Here is a 14,661-nt window from a genome sequence, read left to right on the forward strand (position 1 = left end):
GATTGGGGGTGATTGTAATCTTATTTGTGTTTTCCTAAACCTTCAAAATCTTCTGCAGTTTTGGAGCTGCATAGAGACATGGTTACACACGTTGCGAATGCAGTAAATGCCACTGAATAGTAAAGCGTACAATTTTAGGTTATATGAATTTCACCTCATCAAAAAGATCGTCTGCAATACTACACGCATGATTTCCTAGTCACTTATTAAAATGTGGTTTGAGGCGAGAACAAAAAAGAATTATTAAGGTTCAAAAGCAGTTCAATCAGCTGTTACTTTCCCCCACTCATGTCCAGGTCACCGTCCCAGGCTGCCAGCCTGCAGTGCGCTCCTCCGACCACTAGGGGTCTCTGCGAAGGCCTCGCGTCCCCGCTCGCGCGCGAGCGCCTGCTCTTACTCTTGCGCCTTCGGAGCACGTGTGCGTGTAGGAGGCGTGGCCCGGGGTGGGCGCTAGACCAGCCTGACCGACGCCCACCCGGTTCCCTGCCGGGTGCCTACCGGCTTCGTGTCTGACTGGTGTGCAGCTCCGAGTCCTTGCCGGCTTCTCCACTCCCCGCCCCCGGCTCCAGCCTTCTCCCGTCTGGGCCGGTCTCCGGCTTCCATCTCCCACCCTGAGCGGGTACTCGTTCCCCGCCTGCTGTCCTCCAAGGGTCCCTGTCTGAGCCCCGGCCCCATGGCTCTTCAGGCTTTGCAGAGCTCGGGGGTGGCCTTTCGCAAGATCCTGTCTCACTTCCCCGAGGAGCTGAGCCTGGCTTTCGCCTACGGCTCGGGGGTGTACCGCCAGGCGGGGCCCAGCTCAGACCAGAAGGTGAGCCCGGGCCGGCCCCACGCTGGGAATGTTCTCACGAGTTCCCTTTGCCTTCGGTCCCTCCAGAGCCCTAGAGCTGCCTGTCTGCTCTGCGCACTCCACGTATCAACTGGCAAAGTACAAACCGTACAGAAGTGCTCCTAGTAGAACGACAGCGTGAGCTGAGTTTTGAAGATACGTAGGAGTCAGCTTAGGTCTAGAGCGGGAGGTGCAATCATGCGGAGGGAAGAGCTAATGCGGGGACAAGATGGAAGAAAGGAAAAGAAATATTTGCCAGGAGCTAGTTCAGTGTTCCCAGCCTTGGCTGAACATTGGAGTGTTCTGGGAAGTTTAAAAAAATACTGATATCTGGGTTCCAGCTGCGGAGATTGAGATTTAATTGGTCTGAGATGAGCCTGGGCTTCAGGAATTTTTAAAACTTCCCAGGTGATTCTACTACGCAGCCAAGCTTGAGAATCACGTCTCTGGCTGTAGGAGAAAATACAAAATGATTCTCCTGACTTCGGGAAGCTGACGGACTGATTGTAGGGTCAGGGGATGTGCAGTGACGTTAACTAACAGCAGAAGTTAGTGATGACCAGTATATTTGCCCCTGCTCAGGACATTTAACAAGAGTCTGTTTAGGGCTAGGCGTTGTTCTCTTCGGAGTTGGCTGAGCACAACAGTAGTGAGGGTACAGTTTTCCTTGTGATTGCAGGTTTTTTTTTTTTTTCTTCTGCAAATGGAAAAAAAAACTGCTTCCAAGGTGGCGACAAGATTCAAGACATAGCAGACAAGTGGCAGGCAGATATTTTTCATTTAAATGAGGCTTTTAATTGACTTTGATACAGCTCTTGAACTCTTGCTGAATTAATGTAAAAGGAGCAGGAGTCTAGATAGAGATGTTTTCTGTCTGTGCAACTCGTGTTCTGGACTGGGTTTCTTTAATAAATGAAGGAAATGGTAGTGTGCAGTTTGCAGTAGGGACTCGTGGATTTGGACACCTGGCTGTAATATGTCTTTCAGTTAACCTTCGTCTGTTCGCTTCCTGGTGAGGCCATCTGTACTGTTGCTTGGATTTCCTGTTTCCCACCTATACTAGTATTTAAGTAATAGTTTTCCCTAAATTGACAGCATATGAGAAATTACAGATTTGGGGCATATAGTTTGGGCAACCTAATTGTAGTTTGCAATAGGCTAGTTATTTTCTTGTAACATACGTTAACGTAAATTTTTAAAAAACATGTCCACCCCAACTCTTAAGTATCACCACTGATTTGTGGATCACACTGTGGGAAACTCAGAACAGGCCTTGGCCTCCTGATTCTATAGCCGCCTCTTCATTTTCCTGTGTAGATTTTCCTTTGAGCAGACCTGGAATTCCCTCCAAGAAAAGGTCCTTCTTTTTCCCTCACCCTCATTCCCTACAAGTTAACAAGTAAACCCCAGCACCTAAGTCTCTCCCAGATGGGCCCCTGCCCTCAGTGCCTTAGTGACAGTTAGCCTCATGTGGTGTTCCATCCTTTAGTCTCTCCTCCTCCCTTTCTACTGCAGGAACATTTCTTAGCGTGGCAACCAGCCTCCCTCTCTGGTCCCATCTCCCGCCACTCCCCTGCCTGCGTCCCATTCCAGTCCTACCGGCTCTCATCTCCACAAGAGTGTTTTCCTCTAACAGTACTCCCTCCCTTCCTCAGGCCTCCTAGTACTTCACCAAGCCCACTTAACTCTTGCACATTCTTTTAAGACTCAGACTTATCAGAGTCTGGAAGAATATGAACCTGTAGGAAAATTCCTCCTTCTCTGACCCCATTCTGAGTGAAATTAGTGCATTTTGTGTTCTCCTACCAAGTCCTTTTGCTAGCAACCTGTCTATTCTCCCCAGTAGACTTTGAGGCCTTTACCTCTATCCCAGGACCTATCAGAGCTCATCGTAGGTGCTCAGTGAGTGGTTGGCGAATGGGTGAGAGTTAAAATAACATTTCCCTTTACATAACGCTTTATAGAGCTTGTCCATATGGTGTTATTTGATCTAGGAGAAAAGTAGAGCATGTTTAACTAGATTTAGGTGAAAGACAGTGTAGCATAGTGGTCCAGCACAGAATGTGGAACCAGATTATGTCTGTCACTCATTAGCCATGTGTCCTTGGGCAAGGAACTTACTCTGTGCCTTGGTTTCCTTTCCTATGAAAATGGGATAATGACAGTACCTACCTTGTAGGATTGTTATGAGGCTAAAAAGAGTTACTATATGTATAATATATAAAGTGTTTAAAAGAGGTCTGGAACATCACTTCAATAAGTGTTACTGTTATTATGTGCGTTGACAAAAACGAAGCTCAGATTGGTTCCAGAGACTTGCTTAAGTTTCTGATGACAACCATGGGTCTGCTGTTAATCACAGCAGCATAGAGTCTTGGAGCTCTCCGCTCTGCCTAGGTGCCTTTCTAGGAATTAAAACTAAAATTATTCTCTTTCCTTCCCCTCCCAGAATGCCATGCTGGACTTCGTGTTCACTGTCGATGACCCTGTTGCATGGCATTCAAAAAACCTGAAGAAAAATTGGAACCATTACTCTTTCCTAAAAGTTTTGGGGCCCAGGTTTATCACCACTGTCCAGAATAACTACGGCGCCGGGGTTTACTACAACCCATTGATCATGTGTGATGGGAGGGTAAGTGACAGCGGGCCTTTGTCTTACTTGGGTGGTTATTAATCTTTGTTAATAGAATACCAGCTAAATAAATGTGTTCTTACAGTTAGGAAATGTTCACACTTTTGCTGGATGAAGGTGGTGAATGTGACTGTTTTTATTTTTTGCCTTTGGCCAAATTTTTTCTGGTTCTCAAATTTTAGTGTGCATCAAAATCACCTGGAGTGCCTTTAGGACACACAGATGGCTGGGTCCCACCCCCAGAGTTCCTGATTCAGTAGGTCTGGGGTAGGGTTTGAGGATTTGCATTTTTTAAAAACTGAGCGGTAATTGTCATATAACATTGTAGTAGTTTTAGGTGTGCAACGTAATGATTTGATAGTTATATATATATAGTGAGGTGATCACCACAATAAGTCTAGGTCACATCCATCACCACATGTATTTACAATTTTTTTTTTTTTCTGGTGATGAGAACTTTTAAGGTTTACTCTCTTAGCAACAAAGATTTGCATTTCTAACAAGCTTTCAAGTGTTGCTGATGCTACTGGCCTGAAACAAACTTTGAGAACCGCTGGTTTGGGCAGTGGGAGGAATAGGCAGGCCCACTGTGGATCAGGGTGGAAATTAATCTTATCTACATACAGAGGGGCAGACACTCCCAGAAAGAAGTTGGAAGTGAAGAGAGTATCCTAGGAGAGGGTTTCATAGGTAGATGGGAGCATGTGGTGCCTCTTGTTGCCGTCGGGTGGGTGGAATTTGATGAGGGGTATTGGAGAGCAGGTGAGAACCCAGATCCCAGCAGAGGGTTGTGTGACAGCAGGAACCCTGCCCAGCCGTCTTTCGTATGGAGGGCCCAGGCTCTAAAAGGGCTTCCAGGAACTAGGCAGGACCCCAGTCTGAGAGGACCAATGGGGAACTGAGTCAGACGCCTCCTAGAGGTCAGCTGGGCTGAGGATGACTTGCTGTGCCAGCTTTGCTCCCTGCTGCTGATGGCTTAGAGCAGTCATCCTTTGATGTACAGATGAGTCACCTGAGGCTCTTTTTGAAATGCAGATTCTGATTCAGTTGGTCTGGAATGGAGCCTGATATTCTGCATCTGGTGATGCTGGTGCTACTGGTCAATGGACCACACTTTGAAGGGCAGGAGGTTGGAGTACTGACTTGAGAAGGATTTTGAAGACCTATCTGAACGTGGCAGGAATGAGTGCTGTGATTGATTGGTGACATCTTTGGGCCATTTATTTACTTTTCTGGTTAAGGTCCCATCCGACACCACCTGTGGTTTGCAGCTGAGGAAACCAAGGTTCAGAGAGAGGAAATGACCTCCCTAAGGTCTTGCAGCTAGTTAGTGACAGGCCCCTGTGATGTTCCCATTACCTCTCAGCTGTTACGCGCCTGCAGCAAGAAGGGCTGTCTGCAATACTATGGCCAGAGTGGAGGGAAGAAGGTTATTCAGCCCAACCTTGCACATCCACTCTAGTCCTGCCGGACGCGTAGCTTTGTTCTTTCTCCGTATTAATATTATGCTGAGCCGATCTCTAATTAGTAGTTTCAGATCATATTACAAGCTCCAGTAACCCAATGTTTGGGCATAATTATGTGCCAAAGGGACTGTACTTTTTAATTGAAATTCTTTAGCTACTTTTAAGATATTTGCAGCCTGAGAAGGCTGTTTGGGTACTGAAGTTCAATGAAGTGAGTCTGAAGATATTTGTTGAAGCAAATGGGATTTCATAACCTGGAACAACTGCATTCAGGGTTTGTGTGAATTACTATTGAAATGAGCTTGACCATAATTCCATGTGTTCAGCACTGATAAAGAGGTTTTATTTTTGAATGTTGCTTTGTGATTATAAAAGTGTTTGAAATAGTCTATAGTGAAAGAGAAATTCACCATGTAAAGGATGTCAGTGAAAACGTTAAAGAAAATTTCTTGTGCTTTGTAATGAAACAAACATTGGAAGCCCAGACTGAAATTCAGGGACCTAGTTTAACTCTGCTATCTGTGGTACCATCTCGGGCACATCATTTATTCTCTCTGAGCTTCAGGTTTCTTATTTCTCAAATGAGAAATGTGAACTATATTATCACTTCTCGAAGTGTCTGTGGTGAAGGACCAGTTTTTTTATTTCCAGTCCACTGAGAACCAGTACCAGACAGCCTCTAAGAGCCACTCTGCCTCTAACGTCACAAGAGCCCGAGTTAAAACAGTGGTCACTTCACCTCGAATACCTGAGGAAACACACAGTCTTGGAAACTAATCCTTTGCAAAAGATTTTGTGGAGATGTGTATTTTTACAAGGTAGGCAGTTTGAGTGGCTTTGGAAATCAAGCTTCTGCTCTGGTCAGAAATTTATTTTATTTCTTTAGGTTTTGTACTTGCATAAGGATCAGTGTGGTATTTTGCTATTTTTCATGCCCATTTCTTTTCTTTTCCAGCTTATCAAATATGGCATCATTAGCACTAGTGTTTTGATTGAAGATCTCCTCAACTGGAATAACTTATACATTGCTGGACGACTCCAAAAACCAGTGAGTGGGTGTTTTATTAGGGATGCCTCTCCTCTCTGAACCTCACCTTCCTTTGATCTTTGTGATTGCAATGACATAGAAATGAGTTTCACACTCCTTTCCCTCCCTACAGAATTTGTTGCCAAACAGTATCCAGGTATTACCTACCCTGCTCCCTCCCTCCCTCTCAAGATTGTCCAGTTGTCTGAATGGATCAGGTTCAGGGTCAGTCCGTTTGGCCGGGGAGGATGGCAGAAGAGGTGTCCAGTGCCTTGGTGGAGCCTCTGTCAGCCTCCCCAGATCGCCGCCTCTTCTGGAATGCAAGGGCCATGGGGCACTGTTTGTCCAGTGATTTGTCCCAACAGTGCCTGGGACGATGCCTGGCATGTAGTACGCATTCAGCAAATATTTGTTGAATAAATGAATGAGACAGGTCATCATTCTGAGGCGAGTGGACTCTGATCCCCTTTATTCTCCTCCTCAGGCCCTACCCTCGTCTGGGGCGTTGCTGGAGGAGGCTGCAGGGGCAGGCTTCTCCTCCGGCTTTACTAGAAATGGAAACAAACAGAAAACAGGAAAAAAGTCGAGTGGACTTGAACTTTTGGCTCGCATTCGCAAATATCAGGTTTCTTCTTTTTTGCGGTTGTAGAGTCTGTTTTCTGAGAAGGGGTATTTTCGTAGTTTAAGAACTATTTGAGGATTTCCCTGGTGGTCCAGTGGTAAAGAATTCACTTTCCAATGAAGGGGACTCAGGTTTGATCCCTGATCGGGGAACTAAGATCCCACATGCCGCAGGGCAACTAAGCCCGCGTGTCACAACTATTGAGCTCGCGCGCCTCAACAAGAGAGCCCGCGTGCTGCAAACTACAGAGTCCACACGCTCTGGAGCCCGCGCTCCGCAACTAGAGAGAGAAAACCCGCATGCCACAACTAGAGAGAAGCCTGCACGCTGCAATGAAAGATCCTGCATGCCGCAGTGAGGATCCCACGTGCCACAACTAAGACCCAGTGCAGCCAAAAGAATTTAAAAAATAAAATTAAAAAAAAAAAAAAGAACTATTCGCAGTTGTCACAGTTGCTAATCTCCCAGCAAGGAAGAATTTTCTCTGTGCTGTCAGAGGGTCTTAGGTCCCAAAGAGCGTTCAGGAATTATTCCCAAATGCCTCTCATGGGTGACTGTGCTGCTCCTTTTTTGTCAGCTATGGCAAGAAATTAGAGAAGTTTATACGGTCCTAGCTTACTTGGTTGTGTCATAAAATCTATTGATATATGTGGGAGGTTCAGATTCTCTTGCCTTGTATCTGGGCTTAAAGTTTAACAGTGTAGGTCATTAAGACATACAGAAGCATTTGATCAGGGTGATAGTTACATGGGTACATCCATGTGTAAAAATTTGTCAAGCCGTGCTGATTAGATTTGTTTGCTTTACTGTACAGTATATAATTTTTACTTCAGTAAAAACACGTTTTAAGTCTGGAAACAATAGGCTTACTGATTTAATTTCATATTTATGTAGATGAATTTCTCATTTCTAGGCTGGATAACTAGTGAGCCTCATAATTAAGCAAATAAATGTAATTGGAAATTTGTAAATATTCCTTTTCTTTCCAAGTTTCTTTTTAAATATACAAAATATGTAGTTTGATGGGAAGATTAATGAACGTGGAATTAGAAGCCTTGGGCCTTATTCATTCCTGCTACTTATTAGCTGTTTATGTGATCTTAGGCAAGTTGTTTTACCTTTCTGAACCTCAGGTAGTTTCTCTGTAGAATGGGAATAGCAATCCTTGCCCTGCCTACTTCACAAAGGTGTTGAAAATTGGAAGCAGAATGGTAATGCTGGAAAGGACACAGGTGTTTTAGAATCAGACAGAACTGGGGTTTGGGTCCCAGCTCTGACACTCCCCAGATGTGTGACCCTGCACCAGTGACTTAATCTCCCTGGGCCTTGTGACACCCTCACCTGGGGACAAGGCCAGTGACACCGACCTCAAAAGGTGTTTGAGAAATGCCTAGATCTAAAGTGTCCGGCATCTAGTAGACACTCAGGAAACAATCTTTCTCTTCTCTCTGTCCTCGCCTGTCTCAGAGTTATTTTGAGATAAAATGAGATATTGAATGTGAAAATGTTATATTATTCTCTGTACTATGTTTTGTGCTTGGAATAGTTCAAGTTTTTTTAGAAATAGGCTGTAGAAAACTATAATGCCATGAAATCTCAGAATGTAAGCACTGGAAATGACTTCACATTTCATCTAAATGTCATGTATCCTACAAAAATAAAAACATCAATTCAAGGCAAGTAGTGACAGCTGCGCTCAGATCATACAAAACTGCATTTCTCAGCTAACTTGGAGAAGAAAATGTTCTTTATAACAGTGACTGCCCCTCAGTCTTATTAAGAAGCTTCTAGCACAAGAAAATTAAACAATCTTAAAAACCGTTTGAGGTGTTGAACATGACACGATTTTAAAAAATCAAAAATCATAAATGGGTGAATTAACTCTTCCACCCACACCTGCCTCCAGTTTCCCTTTCCCGCAGAAATCACTGTTAACTGGAGAATTCTTAGGATAACTATCTTTAAACTAACTATTTTTACCTCTAGGTGGCAGCAAATATTAATCAAACTCGATGAAACAAATCCGATGAAAAGAAAGGGTTGGTAGCATTTTGGACGAAAATAATGGGTGACTATCTTAAGAAAGAATTGTGAGAATGAGTGTGAATTTTTTGTTCTTATGTGTTTTAAAACGAGTTACATTAAATTATATTGTCTAAAGCTCTAAAATTATCTTCCATATTGCAAATAGAGTAGAATTTCTCAGTCACTAGCAATTTAAGTCTTTAAAAGGAATATGCAGAGGATATATGGGGACTCTCTGTACTTTCCATTTGGTTTTGCTGTGAACCTTAACCTGCTCTAAAACATAAAGTTTACTATCAAAAAAATATATAAAGGAGTACTTTGATTAAAAAGATGGACATTTCTGGAAAAAGTTGAGTGCAAATTAAATTTCTACCATACTTTACCATTACCTTACCTCATAATTGAGGAGCTAACCCATTTTTACTTCTAGTGCAGCTTTAAGTTTGAGTTATTTACCAAGCAGTTTCCCAAGTCAAGAAACATGAAAAGTATTTAATAGAGCCTTGTTGTGGCCAATCTTTTTTTAAGTCAGAAGAAGTCTAAAGTAGTATTTTCACTTCTCTAATTTATTTAATGTAAGTTGGATTTTTGTATTTCATGTTGTTTTGTATTTCATGTATAGATAATATGGCTTGAATTTTTAAAGCATTCACATTGGCAAACAATGGTATTTTGCCACCTTGTTAAGAGGATTTTAATTTATTTTAATGTATTCATTCCAATATATTTTCTCTTTTACTTGCTAGTCATATAGCTTTTTATAACAGGTTTACTGAGATATAATCACATACCATATAATTCAGCGCTTTAAAGTGTACAATTCAGTGGTTGTTAGTATATTCACAGTTTGCAAGCATCACCATGTTGTAACTTTGTTGATTTACTTTTTTGTAGATAGTAAAATCCCAGTGGTATAAAAGGTCCCTGAATGGGACTTGGAAAGCCTGACTTACTAGTCTTGGCTCTGCCCAGCTGAGAGCAAATCTTTGGACTTCCAGCCTTGGAAATGAAAAGATTAAGCCATTCATTTACTTATTCAACAGACAACTAAGTTTTTTTCTCTGTGCATGCCAAAAGAATTTTTTTAAAAAACCACCACATTGCTAGCCTCAAGAGCCCATAGTCCAACAGGTAGATGATAAGGTTGTTTTTAATCCAGCTCAAATGTTCACTGTTTCTTTTTGGTCCTTAAGCAAAAATTAGCCTTTCTGTTCATTTGGAATGGAAAACTACTTCAGGAAGTGTCATTTGGTTAATGGTCGAGTATTTGAACACGAGGTAGGACTGTGTTCTTTGTGACTATAACTTCACTCTTTGCAATTCAAGCTCTGTCTCCATGTGACTATTATAGAGGAGACCACATGTGACTTTCTCTTTTTTTCTATCTTGAAAGGTACTCACAAATCTCTCAAGTTGGGCTTTTGAAAGTCCCTTCAAGTGTTGCCCCTTCCTCTCTCCAGTAAAGATTTTCCCCTTGGCAGTAGTGCTAACGCTATATCTGTGGTTCAGTTCGGGGCATTCCCAGTCAGATACAAACAGCTATTCACAAATCTGAGGACTTTCTTTTTTTCCCAGGCCTCTCTGGCAGTGTCCCAAGAGATCACTGGCTTTTCACTCTGAACAACAAATGACAGTGCTTCTGAGACAAGTTCCTAGTTCACCTTACACTGGAGAACCAGATCAGCACAGTAGCAGAGTCTTCTGAATTGACATTTTTCCTTTGAGTAAGGATGCTTTTATTTTCACTCTCTTAACCTTAAGTAGCAAACAGACTGCCTTTTTTTTTTTTTTTTTTAACAACCTTACGTAGACACTTTCTTGGAGAACGAGGGTATTTCATTGAAAAGGAAAATTTCCCCAAACTTACTCTTTCCTTTGCATCTTTGTTAGTATCTCAAAATAACTTCTATTTTCATTGAGTTTCTGTAAAAAGTTCCCCCACCGCCCCCCCCCCGACACACACACAAAAGAGGGTGAAGAATTATTGAGCAGGACCTGGTGAATGAGGATGAAGAATAGGAATTTGGAAGTAAACAGGCTTCACAGGCTCACTTCACGAATCCTGGGTCCTGGTACGGTGTGCCACTGTTCCTCGTGGGGAGATCTTTTAACCCTCTGGGCCTCAGTTTCCCCGTTAGTGAGATGAGGAGGTTGCCCTCCTAGATCCTTGATTCTGTATAGAGTATAAGGCTTGGGAACGTTATTCAAGGAATAGACATAGGAATTATTATAGGACCTTAAATTTTGTTTTAATCATCTTTCAAAATTAAAAGTTAACAAGAACAGAATGCATGAGGATAACTCAAAATATTTAGAGCTGGATTTGCCAAGTGCAAGGGTGTTACCCTGATTTTTGCCATCAACTCATTATGCAACCTTGGGCAGATCATGCTTCTGGACTGCTCCTTGCTTTGACTATCTGCAGATGTTCGCAATAGTACTGAACTCACCCAAGTGCTGCAAGGCTTAATTCAGGGCCATTAAGTCCTTGTAATTAAGAGGGAGGAGGCAGTAGTATGGAATTAAGTAGCTTACCTATCACATGAGAGGTTAGTACGTTATAAGTATTCCCTTAAAAAAAAGTAGGGACAAAAGGTAAAAGACAGATTTTAGGTTCTTAAGCCAGATTTATAAAATAGGTATGTTTTCTAATATTGCTTTTCACAATTAATAAAAAAAAATTAGAGAAGAAACTGTACTTGGGGATATACATCATTCCTGTCTTTCCTTGCTATCTAATAAAATTTTAGTTTGGAGTTTCTCATACTGTATGTGTCTTTTATGTGCCATCTGAATTTTGTCAGAAATTATCTATATTTGATAAATAAAAGGCAATTTAAGCCCTACTTTCTAGAACACGAGAAAAATGTGGTGACAGCACTAAATGATTTAGAGATGGTGGTTACATTTCAGATACATGCGTGTCCTTATTAGGGATTTCTAGACCCTTTGCTTGTTGAGAAAAATCAATCAGAAGCAACATGATAGTTTAAGATTATGTCAGGAGTGCAAATTGGCACAATCGCTACAAAGAGCGATTTGGCAATTCTAGTTCAAAGTAAATATACACCTTAGAGCAGTGGTTCTCAAAATGTGGACCCTGAACCAGCAGCATCAAAATTACCTGGGAACCTGTTAGAAATGTACATTTTCAGGCCTCATCCAGGCCTACTGAGTCAGAAACACTGGAGGATGGGCCTGATAATATGTGGTTGTTTTCTTTTTTTTTTGGCTGCGTTGGGTCTTTGTTGCTGTGCACGGGCTTTCTCTAGTTGCGGTGCACAGGCCTCCCATTGCGGTGGCTTCTCGTTTTGGAGCACGGGCTCTAGGCGCGCGGGCTTCAGTTGTTGCGGCATGTGGGCTCTGGAGCGCAGGCTCAGTATTTGTGGCACACAGGCTTAGTTGCTCCGTGGCATGTGGGATCTTCCCGGACCAGGGATCAAACCCATGTCCCTTGCATTGGCAGGCAGATTCTTAACTACTGCGCCACCAGGGAAGTCCCATAATATGTGGTTTAACAAGCCCTGCAGGAGATTCTGATGCTTACTAAAGGTGAGAACCCCTGGCTCAGAGAAACGCTTGCCTTGTGCACCAAGAAACACACAAGGAATCTCACTTCAGCTGCGGCTTCAGATGAAACATCTCGTTTAATCTTCCCAGCAACCTTATAAGCATTCCTTATAAGGAATGATGCCCATAGTCACAGAGCTAGTAAGAGATGGAGCTAGGACTTGAACACATTCTCTTACCTGCAGTGCAGTCTTTAAAACCAATCAGAACACACTGGAGCAATTTGTATCTTGATGGATTGGGAGAAGTCTGCAGTCTTTAAAACGAATCAGAACACACTGGAGCAATTTGTATCTTGATGGGAGAAGTCAAAGACAGCAGATTCTACTATAGCTAATTTTCTTTCCCTTTTCCTTAGTCACATTCAAAATCAGCTCAAAATAGAGCATGACCTGCTTAGGTTATGTATGGTTAAGAACAGAGGTGAGTTCTAAATAAAGAAGTAAAATGCCTTTGTCCACCATAAAATTAAGTGAAGAACAATGAGATTAAAAAATTAAAAAATACTAAATTTCCCAAAGGTCATTTATTCCATTTTGTGCTGACTTCTTTTTCAAAACTCATGTTGAGTTTCCTCATTTAAGAACAATATTTGTTTTTCTTTCCTATGTCACGAGTTCTCTGATTTGGACTTAAAACAGGAGACTCCGGAATTGCTTATTAGAATAATATTTCATGTCAACTGGCCTAATACTCAAAGATCTTCAGGGCTAAGTGTTTAGGACAGTTTCAGTGTATGTATAAACACATAGATTGGGCAATACTCCACTTCTGGAATTTTTCTTCTGAATGTTCTGCTTTTTCCAGGTGAAAATTGTAGCAATGAATGAGAATGTCACTCTCAGGTCAGCCCTGGATAAAAATCTGCAGAGTGCTGTGACCGCTGCTTTCCTCATGCTCCCCGAAAGCTTTTCTGAGGAAGACCTGTTTATAGAGATTGCCAGACTCTCATATTCAGGTCAGTAGGCTTCATGCCCGTACTTTCTACAGGAAGGAGATTCGCTGTTGGAAGACTGTGCAGGCCAGACACCCCGCCCCTCGCCCTGCCCTGGAGCTGCAGCAGCCGAGGCTTGAATCCCACCACCTCTTTGAAGGTCGCTGCAGGAGTTCTTTGATTTGCCTCCTTGCCCCCAGGGTCTCTTCCTTTCCACATCTCTACATAGGGTAACCTCTTTGTTGTTGTTATTGTTCAATTTTATTTTGAAACAATTTCAAAGGTACAGAGAAGTTTCAGTAATGATCCAGAAAACTGCCATATGCCCTTTCCCCAGAAATGTTTCGCCACACTTGTTTTATCATTTTGTATCCGTGGTTTTCAAAAGCTAGTGGGCAGCAGAATCCTCTGGAGGGCTTGTTAGAACAGACAAGACAGCTGATCTGGGAGGTCTGGGATGGGGCCCAAGAATCTGTATTTCTAGCAAGTTCCTGGTGATGCTGATGCCCCTCCCAAAGGGCTCCCACTTTGAGAACCACTGCTCCCTCTGTATGTGTAAATACGCCATATTATATATTTTTTTCTGAACTATTAGAGAGTAGGTCACAGATATCACGTCCCCTTTAGGCCAGATACTTCAGTACGTGTTTCCTAAGAACAAGGACATTCTCTTACATAACCACAGTACAGTCACCAAATTCAGGAAATTTAACATCAGTACAGTACTTCCGTCAAATTGATGATCCTTATTCCAAACGTTGTCAGTTGTCCCAATAATGTCCTTTATACTATTTTTTTCCTTCAAGTACACGATCCAGTCAAGGATCGTATATTGTACTTAGATGCCATGTCTCTTTTATCTTTTAATTTGTAATGTTTCCTCAGCCTTTCTTTGTCTTGCATGACATTCACATATTTGAAGTCTGCAGACCAGTGATGTTAGTGCCCTGACAAGCAGCCTTTTCTCCCTTCTAAGCGAACTCTGGGGAGACTTTTGAAGGTGAGGCAAATACGCTGCTTCTTACCAAACTTGCCCTCCTAGTGTGAGTTTCCACTGATGGTCCGTGCTTGAGCCAGTCTTCACTATGATGGGCACAAAGTGGAGACTTGCCCACTCCATCTTGCCTCGCATTAAGGAGAGCTTGCCCTCCTTCCCCATTCATCTCTTTATTTATCTCACTATTAACTTCCTTTCCCCTTAAACCAGTTGTGCTCCTCAGAGATGTCAGGGCGCAGGGGAGGCCGAGAGGGCGGAGCCCGACCCCTCACCGCAGCCCACTGATCTTTTTAATGTGTTAAGGGTCCATGTAAAACTCCGTTTACAAAAAAGTAGCCTGCTACTTAAAAAATAGTTTGAAAACCACTATCTTAAATAAATATCCACTTTCCCAACTTTTAAGTATGAGTCAAAGAACTCTATACCCAAAAAATCGCAAAGGCAGTTGACTCATTTTCTGAATCCCTGTACAGATAAGATTTCATGGAAACGCAATGCTGAAAGAGACCTGAAAGGTCTTGTTCTTCAGTCTTTTTCCCAAAATGTGTGTGCTGTGACC

General features: G+C 42.5%; 1 protein-coding gene across 1 annotated transcript in view; it reads left to right on the top strand.

The window, feature by feature from the left end:
• The first annotated feature begins 442 nt into the window (after positions 1 to 442).
• TAMM41 (TAM41 mitochondrial translocator assembly and maintenance homolog) overlaps positions 443 to 14,661 on the top strand; it is a 55,342-nt gene continuing 41,123 nt past the window's right edge. Inside the window, exons 1-4 of the mRNA XM_068557872.1 lie at positions 443 to 808; positions 3,276 to 3,458; positions 5,880 to 5,972; positions 12,979 to 13,129. Of these exons, the coding sequence (XP_068413973.1) occupies positions 674 to 808; positions 3,276 to 3,458; positions 5,880 to 5,972; positions 12,979 to 13,129 (562 nt within the window). The 5' untranslated portion in view covers positions 443 to 673. The remainder of the gene's footprint in view (positions 809 to 3,275; positions 3,459 to 5,879; positions 5,973 to 12,978; positions 13,130 to 14,661) is intronic.

Source organism: Eschrichtius robustus, chromosome 12 (genome assembly GCF_028021215.1).
Source record: "Eschrichtius robustus isolate mEscRob2 chromosome 12, mEscRob2.pri, whole genome shotgun sequence".
NCBI classification, from domain to species: Eukaryota; Metazoa; Chordata; class Mammalia; order Artiodactyla; family Eschrichtiidae; genus Eschrichtius; species Eschrichtius robustus.